The sequence below is a fragment of the Alligator sinensis genome, unplaced genomic scaffold (genome assembly GCF_000455745.1).
Source record: "Alligator sinensis unplaced genomic scaffold, ASM45574v1 scaffold550_1, whole genome shotgun sequence".
Classification (NCBI taxonomy): Eukaryota; Metazoa; Chordata; order Crocodylia; family Alligatoridae; genus Alligator; species Alligator sinensis.
The window spans coordinates 3,175,113-3,187,542 of NW_005841980.1; the positions used below are offsets into that span (position 1 = coordinate 3,175,113).

Here is a 12,430-nt window from a genome sequence, read left to right on the forward strand (position 1 = left end):
ATTACTTTTTCTGTGGTTTCTATATGGGGAAGGATGGTCTGCTGGCTTGGGCACAAGCCTGGGACTCAGGAAGTCTGTTAAATGCTCTGTCTTATTGTAGACTTTCTATGTGACCTTGGGTAAATTAGTTTGTAAAATGGAGGTCAAGCACTTTCCTACCTCATGGAAGCACTGTGATGATAAATGCACTAAAAATATGGATGTATTTGGATGCTGTGTTGAGGGCCATAGACGTATCTTGGGTATCAGAAGAATATCAAACAGAAATCTCAATAGGGGTTCAGATTTGAATACCTCGGTAAAGGCTGTGCTTGTAAGAATTATACCAAGTAGATTGCAAGCTTTCAGATGACTTAATGGAAGCAGCCTAAACCAAAGTGAAAGGGGAGGCACTAACACTGTAAGTACTCTCTTGGCCCACAGTAGGTGAAACCTAAACTGCAGTAGCTCAGTACTCAAAGAAAGGTACTAAGATACTTCAGTGAAAGAAATCCAAGCTGCTGTAGTTTAGTTTTCATCTACCCCTGGGTAAGAGTGGGCACAAAGGCAGTATCCTTGAGTATCTGATGCATGGTAAATATCCACCCCCTTTTATGCCATTTATGTTCATTTGCCTACAGACTGAGGAAGAAACCAAGCTGGCAATGATAAGCCCATTTAAGTACTTCCCAGAAGTTAACTCCTCTCCTATTGGAAGTGGGTATAAATAATTGTTTAACACAGGAATTGTGGTCAAACTAAGGATTAGAATAGTACTTGGTGGGTGCATCTACACAAGCACTTTAATGCACATTAAAGCATCACTAAAAAAGTGCTATTCAGTTAATGCGCATTATTTTAATGCACATTGTGTCACTTAAAACGTGCTTTTTAGTTAATGTGCCTTAAGACAGGCTAATGCTCACTTTCTTAATATCTCACAATGGAAGGCTCCTATTAGATGCTCAGGGAGCCTGCTCCAACACTAAAAATCGATTAATCGAGTCTGCTGGAGCACGGAAATTGTGCTATGGCAGCCTTCCACGTCATATGCGCTGAAAAAATGGCACTGGGGCACTTTGAACTAAAACACATTCGATGAGCTTTAGTTCAAAGCTCCCCGCCGCCATTTTTTCAGCTCAGGGACGCTGATACACGTGATGGGTGCGCGCTTTTGATTAGTGCGGCCCACTAATTAAGGTACCCAGTGCTGCATCCCAGAGCACATGTAAAAATCCCTGAAGGTACTAGATTTAATGCGCATTAACTAAAGTGCGTTAATGCAGGTGTAGATGCGCCCAGTATGTTTGACTGAGCATTAATGGGAGGGGTGAACCAATAAAAAGAAACTGCACACGCCTATTGTCAAAGTCTAGTTCTTGCCAGAGGAGTTCCTTTCTAATCCTATCATCCACGCGACTAATATACTTGATGGAGGGCCATATACCAGTAGACTTTTCTTCCACCCCAGTTCATAGCTCACAGGAAAAAATGCCTTTTTATTCTACACAGTCCTTTTGCCACACTAGCTACAGTAAATCCCCCTGCTGAGGCAACATCTTGGGATAGAGGGAACTCTGTCCTGAGATTTGAAACAATTCCTATCAGTTCTCTCTGAAGAAAGTGATCTATGGGGAATTGAGAAACCAAGCTCCAATGAAGGTAAAAGCAACCATTAAGTACACAGTGTGTGAAACTCGGAAGGGATATTGGAAAAGTAATGTACCTTTTAATGGGTACCTTACCAGCCATGAATTGACTAAAATTAAATCTCATTACCATATCCATTTGAAATAAATCCATTTGAATTCATGGATAGATGTGCACTAGGAAGGAGTTTGGACTAGGTATGGGGAATGCTGCTAAATATTACCAAAAGTAGATAAAATATTTATTACCCAGTGTCTCTCCTAAGAGCCCATATGATCAGCCTTGTGGTAGTCAGGGTTTGGTATAATAGGAAGAAAAATATGGAAAGAGAGTACCAATAAATGTGCTGAATATTTTTAAATATCTTTTAAACTATTTTGTATAAAATGTGTTATATGCAGATTACAGTATCAGTATCTTTTTGTATGAAAATTTCATGGTTAATTCATGGCTTTTTTCCTTGTGTGTAATGTAGTCTTCCCAAACTCAGGTAAAAGCTAGTTCTCTCTGTTCTCAGACACCGTAATAGGAATAACTGAGGACAGATTAATTGGATATAAAATTTAAAAGAAGCATGAATACCTATTAGCTTAGTAGACAAGGTTCTTTGGGTGAATCTGATATCTTTTATTACACCTCTGTTAGCTTAGTATACACAAATGGGAGAAGAAATAGGATTTATATTCTGATTTTGGTCCCATCTTCCATTTGAACAGTAATCTCAAACTGAATGAGCTATTTGCACATCTCTAGCCAGTACGGATCTGAAACCCTTTATATTGCTAATAATAATAGCACTATAACATTGTTTATGCAGATGTATTTATGTTGAGATAAGAGGACATGGTTATTGAATCATGAACATTTTAAAAATGTGTTGCCATTTCAATTATACTGTTCATATGAAAATATTAATGTGCCCTATTGCTTTAATATTATAAGTACAGTTGTCCTAACAAATGCACTATGAAGAGACTTAGTAGAAATGACCTTTTGAGTCCCCAGGTACCTGTCTCCACTGCTCTTTTTTTTTTTTTTTTTTAGGTTCTTGTTACAGAAACTGATAAGAAAGGAGAATTACTAGGTGAAATGTGATCTAGTCTCTGATATTGTTGGCCTGATTTTCAGTAGATATCCTTTGCTTCTGCATGAGCACTTCTGCTCCACTAATATCTGTGTCTGCAGATCATGGATTTCGTTGTGTGTATTCAGTGTATCCAAGTGGCAGTGCTCCACAAGTATACATACCAAGGCATGTCGCCACAAAATTGCACACATTCAAGTGGAACAGGGGTTTTAAGAACCCATTAAAAATCAGGAGCAGATATTAGTTCAGATTGGGAAGGTGGTAATTGAATCCCTCTTGATACATTGAGTCAAGTTAACGTGTTAAAACTACTAGTACATAGGTGGACTGTATTTAAATGGAAGAGTTTACCTCTCTAAGTGGCTGGTGCTATGAGCAGCGGCAGATCTGTTTCCTCACAGACCACTATCTGCTCATCTGCAGGTGCTAAATTGTTTTCTAAAGCTGTTTAGAGACATTGCAGGCAGTTGCCACAGATGCCATGACGTTTCAAGTGGGAGGGTAAATGATCTGTGAGATGCTTCCTGTGAAAAAGTTCACAGACCCCAATTGGTAATTGATTTAAATGAGTGCAGTATAGTTGCATAGTAAGCAAAGCATGCATTTGGGGAGAATTCCTCTACCTTGCTACCTGCAGTGCGACTTGAAGCATTATGGCAGTTAATAAATAAGACCAAATCTGCTGCCCAGATCATTGAAATTCGTGTCTTTCCAGATTCAGCATCTGACTTTGATTCAGTCTCTAAAGAGCTGCTCAAGGACACTCAGACCAAGAAGCAAGATGTTAAAAGATCACCATTCTCTTCTGAGATGAGAGCCCGCAATTCTCATGGAGTTCAGTAGGCCCTGTAATCAGTACCTCCCAGACTCTTCTATAGTTTTAAGAAGCCATTTCTGAGATGGACCCTGTTACTTCTTTAAACAAATGAGAACGGCATTCATTATCCCAGATACTAAACTGAGAATTGCTTCTGTGGAATGCCCTGTCAAGCATTATTTTAAGATCGTCGGTGTATGTTCCAGATGCCAATGAGTGAATTCTGCAGCAGTCCTGTGACATAATTATTGTTCCAATTTTATAGATTAAGAAACTAAGGCACAAAAAGGCTTAGTGATTTGTCCTGACTTGTGCCTTTACCCAAGATGGCATGATATATATGCAGACCTCTTGACTTTCCTGGTCCTATACTTCGAGCATCATAATGCAGTTTATAGTAATGTTGCTTTTACATTCGTAATTTAGATTCTGAAGAACCAAGAAACATATTCCAAAACTGGTTGCCTTCAGTGCTGAGAGTAAACTTCAGCCTTCTTAACTGAGAAGAATGTCCTCAGCTCTTGGTATCAACCAAACTCCAGTGATCAGCTTAAATCATTCCTTCAACTTTATTTTATTACTCGTGTCTCACTTTCAATGTTCTGTTTCTATCTGGGTGCAATGCTAACTAAATATTGCTGCACTCTGCCATTCCCTACTTTTCTGTGGCACTTACATGATTATAGACTAAAATATAAGCTAAGCTCTAGCAATGAAAACTTCCTTAAATTGGTGTGAAAAACCTAATATTTCATGAGCTCCCCCCACCCCACCGCGTCTTTTTTTTCCCATGTGCCATGCCATTGTTTTTATTAGGAAGGGATTAGAAAACCTCAGGAACTTTTGTAGGCTTTTTTGCCGTCTTTGACTCTGTCCCCTGAAGACAGAACGTACTGGCCTTTCTATGTTGCCATTTACCTTAAGCGTCTTCCAGATTTCAGAATTTCAGCTGTTTGGCTATAGTTGCAGGAGTTGTATATAGGTTTTTTCAGGAATTAGTCCATGTGTAAGGAGTTGCTTTAACAGTCCCTTGTAGGGGGATATGTTCTATTAAAGAAAGGTCTCCTTATAGCTACTTTGAAGGTCTGAAGAATCTATTTAACGTTACTTGAATAAACCTCAGACAGATTTAAAACTTCACAAGTGTCCAAGGGTATCTTCCTTAGCTTCTAGAAATAGCTTCTAGTAGGCTGTTGGTCCAGAGGGGATCCTGAAACACCTTTGGGAAAATTTAATTACTTGACTGACCAGACTGTAACTGGTACTTAATGTGGTCCCTTGGGAAGATAAAGATTTAAATACACCAGTCACTCAGGAATGTCCATGGAGTACAGAATTGTTCCTGTGCATCCCCGGCCTCACTGTGTGCTACTTCCAAATTCCCACATTTCAAAACAGTTGCTCCACTGGGAAAGGCCTTTTATGACCTTTCTTCTTTCTTTAGATTTTTACAAAGGTCAGGAGAAACTTGATGAAATTTTTATGTGGTTTAAAAAGCTCAGCTTATTAAAGTTTAATAAGGAGGTGGCAACAGCTAGAGCCCAGTTTGAAGTGCTCTCATATTGTAACGGAGAAGCCAGAGCTATTAGTGATGAACAATGGCTCATTTCTAAGTTCTGTTGTTTTAAGCTATCGTGTACAGAAGCACACTTCCTGTCTACTGAAACCATTGAAAACAGGCTGTTTTGTAGAGAAGAAAATGTAAGTAGAGTTGTACGATACAGGTGCTTCGCGTGATTAACCTTGTGCACTTCTGCTAGGCCAAAAACATGAAACTCCTTTTGTGGTTATTCAGTTAGCTAATAGTGTTGAACTTTTCCATAAGCAAATATACGGTACATCCTGGTTCAGTGGTTCTCAACTGTTTTAGGGTCAAGGCACCCCTTGGTAGATTTGAGGCACCCCTCAGAAAATATCAGCTCTTAGTTTTCACTCTGTTTTTGATTACAAAAAGTACTAGAGCAATTCTTCTGGTGCAAAGAACTCAGACCACGGATCTACATTGTTTTTAACACTGTGGTTCTTATTTGAGATCTCTGGGTTTATCTTGTGAATTGTATTTACACACCTAACAGTGGTAAACCCCCAGCACCCTTGAAAGGATCTCAAGGCATCCCACATCACCTGGTTGAGAATCACTGTCCTAGTTGCTCAAAAAAGTGTGTATGATGCTGGCCTGTCTAAATATTTATTTACACTTAAATTTTGTACCAGTGTAAGTTTGGTAATGAAAATGAATAGCATACATTAAATCATATTTGTGCACCCTCATATCCTGGTTTCAAACTGAGACCATTAATGCAATATTAGTGACATGGGCTTTTGTACTAATGCAAATTCCTGATATAGATGCACATTAACCTTGACATGATCATGTAACTATTAAATAGAATTCAAAGGTAATGAAGTGTGTTAACAAATGTTAATGCAGTCAACTGTATCTTGAATTTTGTTAGTGTTTGGAAGAGCTGATATTTAAGTATGAATGATAACACTTGGTGCAAGTGTATAGGTGCATGTAATACAAACAGTATTGATAAATCACCTGCAAAAAGCCTGTGGTGTTAGGTTATTTTGGCTTAAATGTCAAGCACTCGGGTGTCAGGAAATGCCAAGTTTGATTCCTGTCACACCCCTACTTCTACCTATTTTTGCCCCCCTCACATGCACTGAATTCATGATAGTGGATAGTGTAGAAAAAAATAGTCTGCAGCAGTGTAATTGAAGATGTCACGATGCATGATTTTCTTTGTCTTCAACCTAAGTCCTTTCAAGAACTGTAGTAATAAAAATAATAAAATTGCTCTGCCCTTCTGTTTGAGTCATCAGCTAGGTTTTGGACTCTTGTATCTATAGCTCGCTCTACCTAGTTGAAACCAATAAAGTCCTTGGTTATGGGGGTAGGTTCTTTGTGGACCAGTCGGCCACGGGAGGAAAGATGGTACATTTTGCAAATAGGCTTTAAAGCTATTTGCTCACAGCGGCATAGCATTGTCAAGATTCAGGACTTTGGGTTTCAGTTCCAGGGGCTGGAGAGATCGTGCTGTCCTGATGAAACCCCTTCTGTTCTTTTAGGCCAACTTTGTCAGTCTACCTTGCTCCTGCTTGCCACATCCTGGGTCTCTCCTCACTTCCTACTGCCCTCTTCCTCTTGCCCCCCACCATTTCTCATCCTCCCATTTCAAGCAGGTTGTGTCTTCCTCTTTGCTCTGTAGACACCAGCGGGGGAAGATTTACCAAATACCTGCTCTATTACCAAGTGTGGCCATCAAGTCCAGCTCAAATCATATCTGCCTCTAGACTGGAACCTACCCAATGCTGTTTGAAACTCCAGAGAATTTAGATACCAATCTTAATATATTTTAATTTTAATTTTATTTTATTTATTTATTTTTTAAAAGCAGGGTTGCTTGGTGTATTTGTTTTCCCCAGAAGCTATAACAGCCAGATTTGGGTGGGTTCTCATAGGGAAGCATCCTGACACCAGGGTAACTTCTGCCAGGTTTCAGATTCCTTCTTTATAGCATGAAGGTCTTGGAACTCTTCAGTGAAACAGTTGTAGGAGTCTGTTCCTAATGTGGAGAAGATGTATTTTTTTTCCCCAACGTTCTCAGAAACAGCTAAATGATATTAGCTGAAAAAGGGAGACCCTGGCATGGAAGGATTCAGCCCAAACTGTTAATTTGGCAGTTATCTGCAAACTGAAAACAGTATCTTTATTGTCAGAAGTGAATGAGTTGACCTTAATCATAGGTGATGGTGCCAGCTCCACCTACAATCGATATACTCCAAAGGATTGAAAAGCACTTTAACAGCTAAATCCTCTGCATATTTGTATTTCAGTTTCCATTGCCCATAACATTCACGTCCTGTTCTAAGAGGCATAGCGATTCAGGCATTAACTGAAGGTGTGGTTGCAGTTTAGTGGAGGGATACCCGATATCTGTAATTATGTGCAAGTGCTTTCCTTCTGTACAGACATTTCTTCAATGAAAGCTTTATCTGAATACATTGTGAGAACAGCCACTTAATTTAACACTTGTATGGAAAAACTATTCCTTTATTTCTAGGACAGCATTTTTTATTTATAAGCCCCTTCCTTCAATATTAAACCATAATTAAACTTCTCACCTGATTTAAATTTAACAGCTTTCACTAGTTTTGCATGTCCTGCAGACTGTTAGGCTCTACAAAATCTTAAAATATACACTTTATACTGAAATTGTAGAGATGCTTGAAGGTCAAGAATGTATTGCACTGCACAATTTGTGGAAAGCCCGTGTGGCACCTGCCTTGCTTCGGCATGCACAGTTGCTTGCATTTGTGAATACCAAATTTGGGGAGTGTTTTGACTAATTTATCTCAGATCATAAAAAAAACCAAACCATTATTCGTAAATGTAGTGTCCCTGAGCTGGTCCACTAGCACAGGCTGTTCTGTTGGCAGCTCAGGCTGGTGTATCAGCCATATGCCATCCCCAGTGACAACTCAGGCCAGGTGAGAGCAAGAGAAGGGCTTCAGTGTTGTCTTCTAGTTACCCGGACTGCTGGCATGACCCATAGGCAGTGTGAAATGCACATAAGGCTATAACAGTGTAAAAACATTCTGCCAGCACGACTTAGCTGTTCAGTGGAAAAGGGTAAAGATGTTTGCTTAGTGATTGACATACCTGTGCTGGCAAAAGCCCAGAGTATAGGTACATTTATACAGCTAAAACTGCTGACTTGGTGCAAGTGATTTTGCATGGAGCCAGGCTATGAGCAGCTAGCAGTGCATGCTGGCAAAAATGCAGTTCTGTCAGTGTAAGCTGTGTCCACACTGAGAGCTGTGCTGGCAAAGCACTTCTAACAGAAAAGAGGCTGCACTAACTTTAAACTGGGAACCAAGAAGGCCCCAGTCAAGTCCAGACGTTGGGAGGTCTAGATGCACCTTAAACTACATTGCCCCCCACTGTCTTCCCCCCTATCCCCAGCTGTGCCGCCTGGAAGGTGCGGTAGTGTTTGGGCCCTTATGTTTGGCTCCCAAAACATAGACCTTTGTGCACGTTCAGAATAATGTGGCTTTGCCGATGATTGTTGTGTGTAAACACGTTTGTGGTGGCAAAATAGAGGCCTTTTGCTTTAAACATAAGGAGCCCTATTCATTTTGGTTGTCCAGAAACCCATAAAAAATGTTGTAGAAAAAGCCAAAGCCTTGTAAAGCAGATATTGTTTTTTCAAGCTTGTGAAGGGTTGGAGATAAACTAATCCATTTTACTCAGTGTGTCCTTTCACAGACCTATAGTGACTTATATCATGTGCGGTTTGCATCTACTCAGGAGAGTCAAAGAATGAAGAAGGTTCAAAAACCAGCATTTTTCTTGGGATGAAAGGGGTGAAGGTGGAACATTTTTGCAATAATTGTATGTGATATGACTATAGGAGTTGGAAATGATTGGGGGGGGGGAGTCCTGATCAGTGTAAACTTAATCCTGTTTCTCCGGGGCATTCTGGTTATTGAAACAAGGAAACATGAGCTTTGCTTAGCTCAAAGTGACCTGTCCTTGGAATCCCTTGAACCAGCTGGCAAATAGCCATTCTTAATTGGCTCCGAACAGGGCATTGCAATTAGGATCAGCACTTTAAGCATAGAAATGGCTGCTTCCAAGCAACGCTGCCCATTAGAGTGGCTTGACCCTTTGCAGCCCAATAGAGTTTAGTTTTGGAATCGGCATTCATTTGAGCTTTATTTAATCTGTATTGACTGATTTAGATTTCATGGTCCTTAAATTGTTTCCCCATGTATAGATAATGGCAGTTTCAGGTTGTATTGAGATGGGGGGGAAAAAATAGCAATGAACCTTTTAGGGTAGATTTGCCCACTTCTGGGGAAAAACAGAACTAGGCAGTGTATGGAGAGAAAAAGGAAGGCTGTTATGGCTCACTGAATAAAAAGCGATTAGAGCAGAATACAATAGAAATTAGTGAAAGGTCATGTTTCTATTCCTATCCTGTGTTTTTAATAGCCCTGTTGAAGTGTGCGCGGGGGGGTGGTGAGTTTTGTTTTTAAGCCATGGCTACAACAGTCTGAGACTCCTGATTACCCTGACTGTACCCACGTGGTCTGTACTTGGATGTTCTCTCTGGATAGATTTGCCAGCACCTGTGTCTTTACTGTACCCTCTACAATTTGTGCACTGGCCTAGCTGTAGCAGACAGACATTGCAGTGCTGATAGTTAGCCTAAATAAGTCCTCTAAAGGAAAAAAATAGCTTGATTCTCAGCACTAATTCCTGTGTTCTTTCTATAACTTTTTAATAGCGTCGCCTTGGAGATGCCGCCAAGAAAGCCATCGGCAAACTGGCAACCAGGACAGTAAAGAAGGGCGATAAGGTACAGTAATGAGACTTCTCACAGTAAACTTGAGCTTTGTATTTCACTCTGGCAAGAAAAACAATTTACTGTTTCTTCCTCCCTTTCAACTGTTAGTGTGTGGCTTGCTGGAGAGGTCACCCTCCGTAATATTTACTGTCTACAGTATGCACAAAAGCTCTAGGTGACTTCTGCTTCCCCAGAGGAGAAGTTTTCTTGCCTGTAAACTTGGTGAGCTCTCCCTGGCAACTTGAATGGCGGTTGCTTTTCTGTGCTAGCTGGCCCTGATGGTTTTGCAGGCAGGAGTACAGAAAGCGTCATGCAAGAACCCTATTTAACCATCATGACATTTTCTTTACTATGCTCTGTATAAATTATCAGTACGAAAGAAAAGGCAGGGTTAAAATCAGTTATGCGAGTCGCAGTAAACTTGCAATTGCATGTATGTTATGCAAAGTGGAAGAAGGCTTAGGGAGGAAGATGTCTTTTTTTATATACAAGTGATTTCTCAACAGTCATGTGTTCTTGGAGTGACACAAGTTGAATTGCATGCTAGCTTTTACTTAAAGGATGCTTGTAGCTGTTACAAAATTAAACATTTTAATCGTCAGGCAGTCCGTAATCTTCACCTCCATATCCTCTCCTTGGATTCACAATAAGGTTATTTTCTTTGCCACTTCCATCTGGAACTGTGGGAATTGTGGTTGGGTATCGCAGAATAATTGATGCACTGTAAATTATAAATCTGTAGGTATTCTTCAGGTTTTTGGTTTTACCAGAGGTTTGCTTAATAGCCTCGTTTACTGTCCCTTTGCATTTTGCATCATGCATAGACCTGACTTTATTTAAAGGGTATTAAAAAGCAAGCAGTTTCTCTTTGGCCTTTTAAGCCTGCCTAAGTCTCATCTTTCCTACCAATACCATCTCTAACGGGAGAAGCTCTCTGAATTTGTGCTTGCCTGAAGAGAAATCTGAGGAAGATGTTTTTCCCAAGCCTGTGTTCTTTTCCTCCCCTCCTCCCCCGTGCCTTTTGGCTATAAGAACTTTCTGCAATAGATCTTTGCCTACGTGCATATATTTAGAACTTAATACAGAGAGGAAAGATGCTGTCTTCTTGCAAGACTGTTACGTGATATGGAGGTTGCAGTACAGGCAGCAGGAGGCGTATATGTAGTTGAAAGGAATACAGGAATAAATCTGTCATTCATCAGTGCAGCCCATCAGGGTTCTCTGCATGAAATATTGACTGCCTGTTTCCGACAGCGGAGTTGCTAATTTTGTCTTGCTGTGGTTTTTGATGTCCTTGTCTCAGTACTTTGCTGGTGTTGAAAAGAACTGTCTGAATTTGGGCTGGGAGAAAGCACAGTCTGTGTGTGTAGCACAAAGGTTTTAATTGTATACCAACAATGCCATGGTTATGCCTACGTGACATCTGTCTTTCTCCAAAGGAAAGCTTAAAATAAGTGAAATTCTTTCTGTCAATGTAGAAACAGTAATTGGAGTGTAATCTTTGTAGCAAAATACTGCAGAGCCAGCAAGCATCCTGACCTGAATCCCTCTCTGCTTAAGAAGGGCATGAGTAATTTTGAGGCTGTGGAGAGGGTTTGAAGAATGAGACCACGCTGGACTTTTTGAAGCATGGAATGATGGCAGTTATCTCTTATTACAAGAGGGGATGAAATAATATATTTTAGTATTATACAAAAAAAAAAATGTTTTATAAGCCATAGACTAGATCATAAATTTAACACCCTTGAAAATTACTACCTCCTTGAGTCAATGTGAAGAGATTGTTTGTACAAAATGATGGTTACAGCTGTCTTGTCTTCCTCTAACTTAAATGTCAGATGCATGTAAACAGTAGTTTTAAATGAGTGGGTGACTTTGATATGCAGGTAAAACATGTGGGTTTTGGGGTGGGAGGGGAAATGTGGTAGGATTTAATAACCTGTGTCACTTTCTGTATCTTCCTCTTAATAGTCGTCTTGCATATCTAGTGCTCCGTGGGCTAGCGGGATTCTTCGGTTGCAAAGTGCCTACATTGCTTTTAATAGTCATAACTTTTGACTTTAGTTTTCATGCTATTCATTTTAGGAAACAGACCCGGACTTTGATCATTGTGCTGTCTGCATTGAGAGTTACAAGCAGAACGATGTTGTCCGCATTCTGCCATGCAAGTAAGCTAGCATTTTCTTTTCCTTGGAAAAGGATTTATTCTTCATAAATGTTTGCACTGTGTTTTGGGGTTTTTTTAAGACCCCTTTGTTTTATTTTATGTACCACATTCTCTTTTTTTCCAATACTTATATACTAGTGTAGGTGTGTGTAACGCTGTAATGCTTGAGACTGGGAGTACACGGTCTCAAATGCAATAGAAAGACTTGCAGGTGATAGCTGGCACAGTTATTGACAATGGAGATCAGGCAAAAGAGGTTTCTGAGAAATAACAGATCGGAAAGCTTTGAATGGTATGAAAGATGCAACCTAGAGTGAGAGAATAAGACGAAAGGAGCTTTAATGACAGAAGAATGGGCAGACCCAGTATCT

General features: G+C 40.1%; 1 protein-coding gene across 1 annotated transcript in view; it reads left to right on the forward strand.

Moving 5' to 3' along the window:
• The window catches only part of LOC102380084 (E3 ubiquitin-protein ligase RNF130-like), a gene marked incomplete at its 3' end in the record, with an annotated part of 48,074 nt that extends 36,014 nt beyond the window's left edge, over positions 1-12,060 (forward strand). The window contains exons 4-5 of the mRNA XM_025201004.1: positions 9,833-9,904; positions 11,978-12,060. Of these exons, the coding sequence (XP_025056789.1) occupies positions 9,833-9,904; positions 11,978-12,060 (155 nt within the window). The remainder of the gene's footprint in view (positions 1-9,832; positions 9,905-11,977) is intronic.
• Positions 12,061-12,430: the final 370 nt, after the last annotated feature.